At 41.0% G+C, this 12,361-nt stretch overlaps 1 protein-coding gene across 14 annotated transcripts in view; it reads left to right on the top strand.

Moving 5' to 3' along the window:
- Positions 1-12,361, top strand: part of CCDC18 (coiled-coil domain containing 18) — a 139,320-nt gene that overhangs the window by 102,606 nt on the left and 24,353 nt on the right. For all 14 annotated transcript variants that reach the window (XM_008264871.5, XM_070078029.2, XM_051857478.3 and 11 more), the window contains one exon: positions 956-1,156. In XM_008264871.5, the coding sequence (XP_008263093.3) occupies positions 956-1,156 (201 nt within the window). The remainder of the gene's footprint in view (positions 1-955; positions 1,157-12,361) is intronic.

Genomic DNA, 12,361 nt, shown 5'->3' with positions numbered 1-12,361 from the left:
AGATTGTCTTAATATTTTATTGTGGAAAATTCTGAACTTATTCAAAAGTAGAAAAACTAGTATAAATTTCCTTATATTTATTATTCAACTTTAATAATTATCAACCCATGACCAATTTTATTTCATCCATAAAAACATTTTTTTAACTAAAAGGGAATTCTTTGGAGAATGGAAAGAAATACTGTTAATATTGACATCAGGACACCAGGCACAAAGCCAGTCACTTCTGGGCATACTGGAAGTGTGGTCAACATATCTTCAACCTCACTTACTTCCTCTCCTACCCTTCCCTCAATATCCACTTAATGTTTTGAACCTCATTCATTATTTAATCTGTAAACTTTTCCATAAGTATCTCTAAAAAGTAAAAGCTTTTTTAACAATATACTCACAATATCATGGTCATACCTAAAATTTGACAGAATTCTTTAATATCCTCAAATATCCAGGCAGTTTTCAGGTATCTGAATGTCTTTTTTTTTTTTTAAAGATTTTATTTGTTTATTTGAGAAGTAGAGTTACAGTGAGAGGGAGAGACAGAAAGGTCTTCCATCCGCTGATTTACTCCCTAAATTGCTGCAACGGCCAGAGCCGAGCCAATCCGAAGCCAGGAGCCAGGAGCGGCTTCCTAGTCTCCCATGCGGGTGCAAGGGCACAAGTGCTTGGGCCATCTTCTACTGCTTTCCCAGGCGATAGCAGAGAGCTGGATTGGAAGTGGAGCTGCCGAGAATAGAGCCATCGCCCATATGGGATGCCTGCATCACAGGCGGAAGATTAACCTACTGAGCCACAGTGCCGGTCTCTGAATAATGACTTAAAAGTCAGTTACTTATAGCTATAAATAGAATTTGCTTTCTTTTGAGAAAAGGTAAAAGAGGAAAGTATTAGAATGTGTTGAAACTAACTCCACCCTGTTTTCTTCTTTTTCTTCCTTTCTAATTTTGGATCTATATAGATGATATCACATCAAGAGAACCATGCAAAGTGGAAGATTTCTGCTGACTCTCAAAAGACTTCTGTTCAACAACTAAATGAACAATTAGAGAAGGCAAAGCTAGAATTAGAAGAAGCTCAGGACACTGTAACCAATTTGCATCAACAAGTTAAAGACAGGAATGAAGTAATTGAAGCTACAAATGAAGCATTACTTATTAAAGTAAGTAAATATATTAAAAGTAAAGAAGCATCATTATGAAAAAGTAAATTTATGAGTGACTTATTTTTTCTATTCTTGTAGCTTCAGGAGGATCATATCACTAACTCCTGTCCTTTTTGAACAGAAAGTGATTTAGAAGATTTTGAATTTGGAAAGTTTTTGTCGTATATAGCATATAAACACAAAAAATAACGTTTTTACTACTTATAAGCTTTTAAATTTATCTAAAGAGTAACATTTCCATTTAGTAATTTTTATTCAAGATTATATTTGTAAAAAGTATCATATGTATACATGCATTTTCATTTTTGGAAGCATGCATAGAGTATTAATACAGCATATTAATTTTTAAGTTTATGGATTTTAATATTAAATATTCAAAGTGATATGATAAAGACTCCTCCCTAGATGATGTCCTGTGCACGAAGTCAATATTTTCTCTTGGACAGAATGTATTCTGAGTGGCACAAATGAATTTGGGGTATGCCAATATGGTATCTCCATCAAGACTCAGTAGCTAATGGCTAAAAGGAGGTGGGTCAAGACCTGTTGTCTCTTTGAACAACCCAATGCATTTATCATAATGCATTTTTAAGGTAAATAAATTTCATATATTTCATATATTCAGATTTAAGAACATAGTGATACTTCCCACCTTACCCCCCCACTCCCCCACACTCCCACTTTTCTTCCTCTTTCCCTTCTAATTAACTCTCTTAATTTTTACAATTACCTATTTTAAATTTACTTTATACTCATAAGATTAACCCTATACTAAGTAAAGAGTTCAGTGGCTGGCGTCGCGGCTCACTTGGCTAATCCTCCACCTGCGGTGCTGGCACCCCGGGTTCTAGTCCCAGTTGGGGCACCAGATTCTGTCCTGGTTGCTCCTCTTCCAGTCCAGCTCTCTGCTGTGGCCTGGGAGTGCAGTGGAGGATGGCCCAGGTCCTTGGGCCCTGCACCCGCATGGGAGACCAGGAGGAAGCACCTGGCTCCTGACTTCGGATTGATGTAGCGTGCCAGCCATAGCAGCCATCTGGGAGGTGAACCAATGGAAGGAAGACCTTTCTCTCTGTCTCACTATCTCACTGTCTAACTCTGCCTGTCAAAAAAAAAAAAAAAAAAAAGAAGAGTTCAACAGATAGTAAGAAGGAAAACAACAATACTGTTTCTCAACAGTAGAGACAAGGGCTGTAAACAATCATCGAATCTCAAAATGTCAATTTCACTCCTATACATCACATTTTTTGGTACTCTATTAGTTACCACAGATTAAAGAAAACATATGGTATTTATCATTTTGAAGCTAGCCTATTTGACTTAGTATAATTGTTTCCAGTTGCATCCATTTTGCTGCAAAAGACAGGATTTCATTCTTTTTTGCAGCTGAGTAATATTCCATGCTATAATTATACCACAGTTTCTTTATCTGGTCATCAGTTGATGGGCAGCTGGGTTGATTCCATATCTTAGCTATTGTGAATTGAGCTACAGTAAACATTGGGGTACAGATAACTCTTTCATAGGCTGATTTCATTTCTTTTAGGTAAATTCCCTGGAGTAATATTGTTGGGTCATAGATATATCTGTTTTCAGCTTTCTGAAGTGTCTCCATACTGTCTTCCACAATGGCTGTACTAGTTTACATTCCCATCAGCAGTGGATTAGGATATTCCCCCCCCCCCCACATCCTTGCCAGCATTTATTGTTTGTTGATTTCTGTATGAGAGTCAATCTAACTGGGGTGAGGTAAAACCTCATTATGGTTTTGATTTGTATTTCTCTGATGGCTAATAATACTGAGCATTTTTTTATGTGTCTGTTGGCCATTTGAATTTTCTCTTTTGAAAAATGCCTGCTCATGTCCTTTGCCCATTTCTTAACTGAATTTTGTTTTGTTATTGTTGAGTTTCTTGAGCTGTATATACATTCTGGATATTAATCTTTTATCAGTTGCATAGTTTGCAACTATTTTCTCCCATTCTCTTGATTGCCTCTTCACTTTGCTGACTGTTTCCTTTTCAGTTCAGAAGCTCTTCAGCTTGAAGTAATCCCATTTGTCAATTTTGGCTTTGATTGCCTGTGCTTTGGGGTCTTTCCCAAGAAGTCTTTGCCTATGCCACTGTCTTGCAGAGTTTCCCCAGTGTTCTTCTCTAGTAATTTGATGGTATCAGATTGTACATTCAGATCCTTTTTTGAGTTGATTTTTTTAATTAATCACTTGACAAATGATTAATTTTTTAAAAGTTTATTTGACAGGTAGAGTTATAGACAGTGAGAGAGAGAGACAGAGAGAAAGGTCTTCCTTCCGTTGGTTCACCCCCCAAATGGCTGCTGTGGCCGGTGCTGTGCCAGCCTGAAGCCAGGAGCCAGGTGCTTCCTCCTGGTCTCCCCTGCGGGTGCAGGGGCCAAAGCATTTGGGCCATCCTCCACTGCCCTCCCGGGCCACAGCAGAGAGCTGGACTGGAAGAGGAGCAACTGGGGCTAGAATCACGTCCATATGGGATGCAGGCGTCGCAGGTGGAGGATTAACCAAGTGAGCCACAGCGCCAGCCCCTGAGTTTATTTTTGTATAAGGTGTAAGGTAGGGGTCTTGCTTCAAAACTTCTGTGTGCAAGCATCCAGTTTTCCCAGCACCATTTGTTGACGAGACTGTCCATTTTCCAGGGATTGATTTTAGCCCTTTTGTAAAAGATAAGTTGGTTGTCATGTGTGGATTGATTTGTGGAGTTTCTGTTCTGTTCCACTGGTCTGCATGTCTATTTTTGTGCCAGTGCCAGGCTGTTTTAATTACAACTGCCCTGTAGTGTCTTGAAATCTGTATTATGATGCCTCTTGCTTTGTTTTTGTTGTATAATTTTTCTTTAGCTATTTGGGGTCTTTTTTCACATGAATTTTAGCATCTTTTTTTTCTATATCTGAGAAGAATGCCATTGTTATTTTGATTGGGATTGATTTGAGACTGTAAATTGCTTATAGTATTATGGACATTTTGGTGAGATTAATTTTCCAGCCCATGAGCATGGAAGGCTTTTTGTTTTTTTGTATGTGTCTTCTTCTATTTCTTTCTTTAATGTTTTATAATTTTCATTGTACAGATCTTCTACCTCCTTGGTTAAATTTATCCCAAGGAATTTAATTTTTTTGTAGTTATTGTGAATGGAATTGATCTAAGAAGTTCTTTCTCAGCAGTGGCATTGTTTGTATATACAAAGGCTTGATTTTTGTTTGTTAATTTTATATCCTGAAACTTTACCAAACTCTTATGAGTTTCGATAGTCTTTTAGTGAAGTCTTTTGGTTCCTTATTTATAGAATCATGTCATCTGCAAATAGGGATAATTTGACTTCCTCCTTTCCAATTTGTATCCCTTTGATTTCTTTTTCTTGCCTACTGGCTATGGCTAAAACTTCCAGGACTATATTGAACAACAATTGTGGAAATGGGCAACCTTGTTTGGTTCCAGATCTTAGTGGAAATGCTTCCAACTTTTCCCTATTCAATTGGATGTTGGCTGTGGGTTTGTCATAAATTGCTTTGATTGTACTGAGAATTGTTCTTCTACCCCCTATTTGCTTAAGGTTTTAATCATGAAAGGATGTTGTATTTTTTTAAAAGCTTTATTTTATTTATTTGAAACACAGACACAGAGTTATTAGAAACAGAGAGAGAGGGGTCTTCCATCAGCTGGTTCATTCCCCAAATTGCTACAATAGCTGGAGTTGAGCAGAACTGAAGTCAGGAGCTAGGAGCTCTTCCATGTCTCCCACCTGGGTCCAGGGGCCCAAAGACTTGGGCCATCCTCCGCTGCTTTCCCAGACACATTAGCAGGGAGCTGGATCAGAAGTAGAGCAGCTGGGACTTGAACCCGCGCTATATGGGATGCCAGTGCTGTAGGCCAGAGCTTTAAAACTGCTGTGCCAGAGCACCAGCCACATGGATGTTGTATTTTATCAGATACTTTCTCTGCATCTATTAAGATAATCCTATGGCTTTTATTCTTCAGTTTGTTAATGTGAAGTATCACATTTATTGATTTTTGTATGAAGAACCATCCCTGCACACCAGGGATAAATTCTGCTTGGTCCAGGTGAATGATCTTTCTGATGTGTTGTTGGATTTGATTAGCTATTATTTTGTTGAGGATTTTTGCATCTATATTCATCAGGGATATTGGTCTATTCTCTTTCTTTGTTGTATCTTTTTCTGGTTTTGGAATTAACCTGTTGCTAGCCTCATAGAAGGAGTTTGGGAGGATTCTCTTTCTTTTCAGTTGTTATGAAAAGCTTGAGAAGAATTGGAGTTGTTTGTTTAAATGTCTGGTAGAATTTAGCAGTGAAGCCGTATAGTCCTGGGCTTTTCTTTGTTGGGAGGGTCTTTATCTTATTTTATTTTATTATTTTTTTTGACAGGCAGAGTTAGACAGTGAGATAGTGAGACAGAGAGAAAGGTCTTCCTTCCATTGGTTCACCCCCCAAATGGCCGCTGTGGCCGGCGCTGCGCTGATCTGAAGCCAGGAGCCAGGTGCTTCCTCCTGTCTCCCATGCGGGTGCAGGGCCTAAGCACTTGGGCCATCTCCACTGCCCTCCCGGGCCACAGCAGAGAGCTGGACTGGAAGAGGAGCAACCAGGACAGAATCCAGTGCCCTAACTGGAACTAGAACCCAGGGTGCTGGTGCCGCAGGCGGAGGATTAGCCAAGTGAGCCGTGGCGCCTGCCGGGAGGGTCTTTATTACTTATTCAGTCTCCATCTTGGTTCTTGGTCTGTTTAGGTTTCTATGACTTCATGACTCAATTTTCATAGATTGTATGTTTCCAGAAGTCTTAAGTTTCCTGATTTGTTGACATATAGCTGTTTATACTAATTCCTGATGGTTCTTTTTATTTTTGTGGTATCCATTGTTACATCTCCTTCTTCATCTCTGATTTTATTAATTTGGGTATTTTCCCTCTTTTTCTGTTTATCAAAAAAAAAAAAGCTGGTCTTTTCACTGATCTTTTGTATTTTTTTTTTAGTTTCAACTTTATTTCTAATCTAATTTTAATTATTTCTTTCCTCCTATTAATTTTGGGTTTGGTTTATTGTTGTTTTTCTAGGTCCTTATGATACACTGACAGCTCATTTATTTAATGCCTTTCAAATGTCTTGATGTAGATGCCAGTTGCCATAAACTTTCTTCTTAACACTGCTTTTGCTATATGCTGTAAGTTTTGATATGTTGTATTGTCATCTTCATTTGTTTTAAGAAATTTTTTTATTTCCTTTTTGATTTCTTTTATGGCCAACTGTTCATTTAGTAGTGTGTTATTCAATCTCTATGTGTTTGTATATGTTCTAAAGATTCTTGAGTTGTTGATTTCCAGCTTCATTTCATGGTGGCCAGAAAAGATACATGGTATGATTTCAATTTTTTGAATTTGCTGAGACTTGCTTTGTATCCTAGCATATGGTCTATCCTGGAGAAAGTTCCATGCACTGCTGAAAAGGATGTGTATTCTGCAACTGTAGGATGAAAGGCATTGTAGATATAGTTAGGCATTTCGTTCATAGTATAAATTAGCTGTTTCTTTGTATTTTTATCTAGGTATATGTCCATTGATGAAAGTGGGGTGTTGAAGTCCCTCTTTTTTTTTTTCCCTCATTACTATTGTTTTGGAGTCTGTGTCTCTCTTTTTTTTTTATTTATTTATTTTTTTTATTTTTTATTTTTTTTTATTTTTTTTTTTTTTGACAGGCAGAGTGGACAGTGAGAGAGAGAGACAGAGAGAAAGGTCTTCCTTTGCCGTTGGTTCACCCTCCAATGGCCGCCGCGGCCGGCGCGCTGCAGCCGGCGCACCGCGCTGATCCGATGGCAGGAGCCAGGAGCCAGGTGCTTTTCCTGGTCTCCCATGGGGTGCAGGGCCCAAGTACCTGGGCCATCCTCCACTGCACTCCCTGGCCACAGCAGAGGGCTGGCCTGGAAGAGGGGCAACCGGGACAGAATCCGGCGCCCCGACCGGGACTAGAACCCGGTGTGCCGGCGCCGCTAGGCGGAGGATTAGCCTAGTGAGCCGCGGCGCCGGCCTGTATCTCTCTTTAGATCCATTAACAGTTGGTTTAAATAGCCAGGAGCCCTAGCATCGTGTGCATAAACATTATAGTCACATCTTCCTGTTGAATTTATGTCTTAATCATTACCTAATGCCCTTCGTTGTCTCTTTTAACTGTTTTTGTGTTAAAATGTTTTGTCTGGGCCGGCGCCGTGGCTCACTAGGCTAATCCTCCGCCTAGAAGTGCCAGCACACCGGGTTCTAGTCCCGGTTGGGGCGCCGGATTCTGTCCTGGTTGCCCCTCTTCCAGGCCAGCTCTCTGCTGTGGCCAGGGAGTGCAGTGGAGGATGGCCCAGGTGCTTGGGCCCTGCACCCCATGGGAGACCAGGAAAAGCACCTGGCTCCTGGCTCCTGCCATCCGATCAGTGCTGTGCGCCGGCTGCAGCGCGCCGGCCGCGGCGGCCATTGGAGGGTGAACCAATGGCAAAGGAAGACCTTTCTCTCTGTCTCTCTCTCTCACTGTCCACTCTGCCTGTCAAAAAATTAAAAAATAAATAAATAAATAAATAAAAATAAAAAAAAGTTTTGTCTGTTAGCACAGAATATCTTTTTTCTGTCCTTTCACTTTATTTATTTATTTATTTATTTATTTATTTTATTTGACAGGTAGAGTTATAGACAGTGAGAGAGAGAGAGAGAGACAGAGAGAAAGGTCTTCCTTCTGTTGATTCACTCCTCAAATGGCTGCCATAGCCGGAGCTGCGCTGATCCTAAGCCAGAAACGAGGTGCTTCCTCCTGGTCTCCCATGCAGGTGCAGGAGCCCAAACACCCAGGCCATCCTTCACTGCCCTCCTGGGCCAAAGCAGAGAGCTGGGCTGGAAGAGAAGCAACCGGGACTAAAACCCAGTGCCCACATGCAATCCCAGTGCCGCAGCCGGAGGACTAACCAAGTGAGCCACGGCACCGGCCCCTTTTTCTTTTTTTAAAAAACATTTTATTTTATTTATTTAACAGGTAGAGTTACAGACAGTGAGAGACACAGAGAGAAAGGTCTTCCTTCTGTTGGTTCACTCCCCAAATGGCCACAACGACCGGAGCTGCGCCAATCCAAAACCAGGAGCCAGGTGCTTCCTCCTGGTCTCCCATGCGGGTGCAGGGGCCCAAGCACTTGGTCGTCTTTTCACTTTCACTATGCGTGTATGTTTATTTTTGGCATGTCTTTCTTGTAGGCAGCAAATATAGGTCTTGTTTTTTAATCCATTCAGCAAATTTGCATCATTTAATTGGAGAATTTAGGCCATTTACATTCAAAGTTACTATTGATAAGTAACATCTTGGCTCTGCCTTTTTTTTTAAATAAGTATCCTTTTGTTTGCTTTGGATTTCCTTTGTACTTTTTTTTTAAAATTTATTTCATTTATTTGAAAGAGTTACAGAGAGAGGTTGAGACAGAGAAAGAGGTCTTCTATCCGCTGGTTCACTCTCAGATGGCCACAATGGCCAGAGCTGTGCTGATCTGAAGCTAGGAGCTTTTTCTGGATCTCCCACATGGGTGCAGGGGCCCAAAGTCTTGGGCCATCTTCTACTGCATTTCTAGGCCATAGCGGAGAACTGGATTGGAAGAGGAGAAGCCGGGACTAGAACCAGTGCCCATATGGGATGCTGGTGCTGTAGGCCAGAGCTTTAACCCACTGCGCCACAGCACCAGCCCCTCCTTTGTACTTTTACTGGGAGATTTTCTGCCTTCACATTCTTTCATAATGATGACTATCTTTTTGTGTTTCAGTGTGTAGCACATCTGTAAGCATAATTTTAAGGCTGGACAAGTGGTGACAAATTCTTTAAATTTTTGTTTGTTGAGAAAGGTCTTTATTTCACCTTCACTTATAAATGAGAGCTTTGCAGGGTACTGTATTCTGGGTTGACAGGTTTTTTTTTTTTTCTTTTAAGACTTGGACTATCTCTCCATTCTCTCCCAGCCTATAGAGTTTCTGATGAGAAATCAGCTATGAGTCTAGTTGGAGATCCTCTGAACATAATCTGCATTTCTCTTATGTACATATTTGAATCTTTTCTTTATGTTTCACTGTTAAAAGCTTGACTACAATATGTCATGGTGAAGATCTTTACTGGTTATGTCTATTAGGAGTTCTATGAGCCTCATATACTTGGATGTCCCTTTCTTTCTTCAAATTAGGGAAGTTTTCTCTAATTATTTTGCTGAATAGGCCTTGTAATCTATTCTCTCTTTCCATACCTTCAGGAACTCCTAAGACCCATATGTTGGGTCATTTGATAGTATCCCATAAATCTTGAACATTGTTTTTAATTTTTCTAATTTATTCTTCATTTTTTTGTTCTATTTCCAAAGATTTGTCTTCTAGCTCAGATATTATTTCTTCTACCTAACAAAGTCTGTTGTTAAGGATTTCCACTGTATTTTTTATTTGACATATTGAATCCTTCATTTCTTTCTTTTTTTTTTTTTTTTTAAAGATTTACTTCTTTATTTGAAAGGTAGAGCTACAGAGAAGCAGAGGCAGAGTGAGCATGAGAGAGGCCTTCCTTCCACTGATTCACTCCCCAGATGGCCACAACGGCTGGAGCTGAGCCATTCCAAATCCTAGAGCCAGGAGCTTCTTGAGGGTCTCTAACACAGGTGCAGGGCCCAAGGACTTGGGCCATCTTCTACTGCTTTTCCCAGGTCATAGCAGAGAGCTGGATCAGAAGTGGAACAGTCGGGACTTGAACCAGTGGCCATTTGGGATGCTGGCACTATAGGCAGTGGTTTTACCAGCTATGCCACAGCACCGGCCCCTCTTTCATTTCTAATATTTTCGATTTCTCTTCAAAAATTCTGTCTCATGGAAAAATTTTTCTTCCATGTCACGTATGGATTTCTTTGACTTATGAATTTGCTTCTCGTTGCTTCTGAGTAATCCTGTGATTACTCTTTTGTATTTCTTCTCAGGTATTTCATTAATCTCTTCATCTTCTCATTCTAATATTGAAGTATTGTTGTATTCCTTTGGGGGGTCATGTTTTCTTATTTCTTGAATTTCTGCATTTATTTTTAGGCAATTATGGAAATACTTATTTGTATTCTCTTTGATGGATTTTATGTTTGAACTATGCCTCTGTGGCTTGGTGGAGTGTCTGCTCTTTGAATGAACACCCAGTGGCGTCTTCTGGATATGGCTAGGGAGCTCTGGTCAGTGCTAAGTATCCAGCGTTAACACCCAAGTTGGAGGTGGTAGATCTCCTCTATTGTCAGCAGAGGGGAGGGTATGATCACCTCTGTGAGAGTAATCACACCCTCACCTCCTCTCTTCCTAGGTGATTAATGCCCGGAACTAGCCCTCAATGGATGCAGTACTCACCCTTGCTGCCTCATGAACCACACAAGGGATCTGTGCAGCCCTCAGTGTGAGCACAGATCCCTCTGCAATGACCCACCCCTGGCAATCGGGGAACTCTGAGCGTGTGGAGCTGCACACAGTGTTTGCCCAGATGTCCACCTATATCCTGTGCCCTATTGTTCAGTCACAGAGTTCCCACATTCACAGCACACAATGCTCCCACAGCCACAGGGTGCAGCGGATCCACTCCACCATGCTAGCCTGTCCCATCCATGGAGACATGAGAGATGTTTCCTGAGCCAGCTGCCTGTGAGTGCTCCACCGTGGCAGTTTGAGCCCTGGAGCCTGTGACATCTTGAGAGGATAGGGGCACTTCACAGTCCTACATGGGTGCCCAGCCCTCTCGTCCCTCCCAGCCACACTCAAAGTCAGTGAGGAGTCCAGCTTTTTCCCTCTGGGAAAATCCCCTGATTACACACATGCAGAAGGGATGCTGCAGCCACTACCAGCGTCAAAATGGCACCTTATCCCTGCCAGTTGCCGGGTATCCTTGTCAGGGGTTGGTGAGAAAGTAATGGAACTTTGCTTTCACTGGATTAGGCAGGTACCCTGTCCCCCCATTAGGGCTCCAGGCCAGACTCAAAAGTGTGGTCTGCAAGCCTCTTCCTCTGGTAATATCACCAGTGGCACAGGCTGCTGCAGTCTGCTCTCACCTCTCTTCAAAGCTGGCGTATGCTTCAGCTCTCAGCTGCCAGGGTGATGTGTGGTATCCGCACTCATGGCTGCACGGCTGCACCTTCCACACTGGTCCACAGCATCCCTTTTCCATCTGGAAAATTTCCACTGCAAATTTCTCTCCAGCTCTCCCCCAGGAATGTACTTTCTGCACTTTTTGTCTGCTTTTTTCCCCGTTGTCTAAAGCAGTACATCTTTTCCCTCTTCAGCCACCTTGGAATTCCCAGAAGAAATAATTTATAAATGTTTAATGCAAACTATATAATCATAATGTTTACTTTAGAGTTTTTTGCTCAATATGTGTACACAAAAAATAAAAGCATTTTTCAAAGTTAGTAAAGTTGCTTTAAAAATTTAAAGTAGAGAGGCTGGGATTGTGGTGTAGCAGGTAAACAAATCAGTCTTTTTAAAAAAATTAAAAATTGTGAAGTAGAAATATATTCTACAAAATTTTTTACTGGATTTGAATATATATGTTTTAAAAATAACCTGTTGCTACTAATATTCACTTCTGTTGTGTAAGTATGTAAGCATAAAGATTAAAAATTAACATTGTCCCAAAACTGCCAATATGGGGAAACTTATCAGAGAAGTCTTTGAAAAAGAATAAAAAGACAGTTGTAAAACAGTTTTATGGGGCTGGCGCTCTGGTGTCGCAGGTAAAGCTGACACCTGCAGTGCCGGCATCCCGTATGGGCGCTGGTTCAAGTCCCAGTTGCTCCATTTCCGATCCAGCTCTCTGCTATGGCCTGGGAAAACAGTAGAAGATGGCCCAAGTCCTTGGACCCCCGCCCACATAGGAGACCAGGAAGAAGCTCCTAGTTCCTGGCTTCGGATTGGCGCATCTCCAGCCATTGTGATCAGTTGGGGAGTGAACCAGCAGTGGAAGACCTCTCTCTCTCTTTCTCTCTCTGCCTCTCCTTCTCTCTCTGTGTAACTCTGACTTTCAAATAAATAAATAAATCTAAAAAAAATGTTTGATAAAAAACAATTATATGTCAAAATGGAAGTTATAAAAAGGAAAAGAGTCAATTACATAATACCTTAGAAATATTTTTAGTTTTGTTCTAAGCTGAGCAAT

The sequence above is a fragment of the Oryctolagus cuniculus genome, chromosome 7, assembly GCF_051225735.1.
Source record: "Oryctolagus cuniculus isolate XC-2025 breed Fujian yellow rabbit chromosome 7, ASM5122573v1, whole genome shotgun sequence".
Taxonomy (NCBI): Eukaryota; Metazoa; Chordata; class Mammalia; order Lagomorpha; family Leporidae; genus Oryctolagus; species Oryctolagus cuniculus.
The sequence above is the reverse complement of the archived record's forward strand: the minus strand, read 5'-3'. Positions and strand labels throughout refer to the sequence as shown.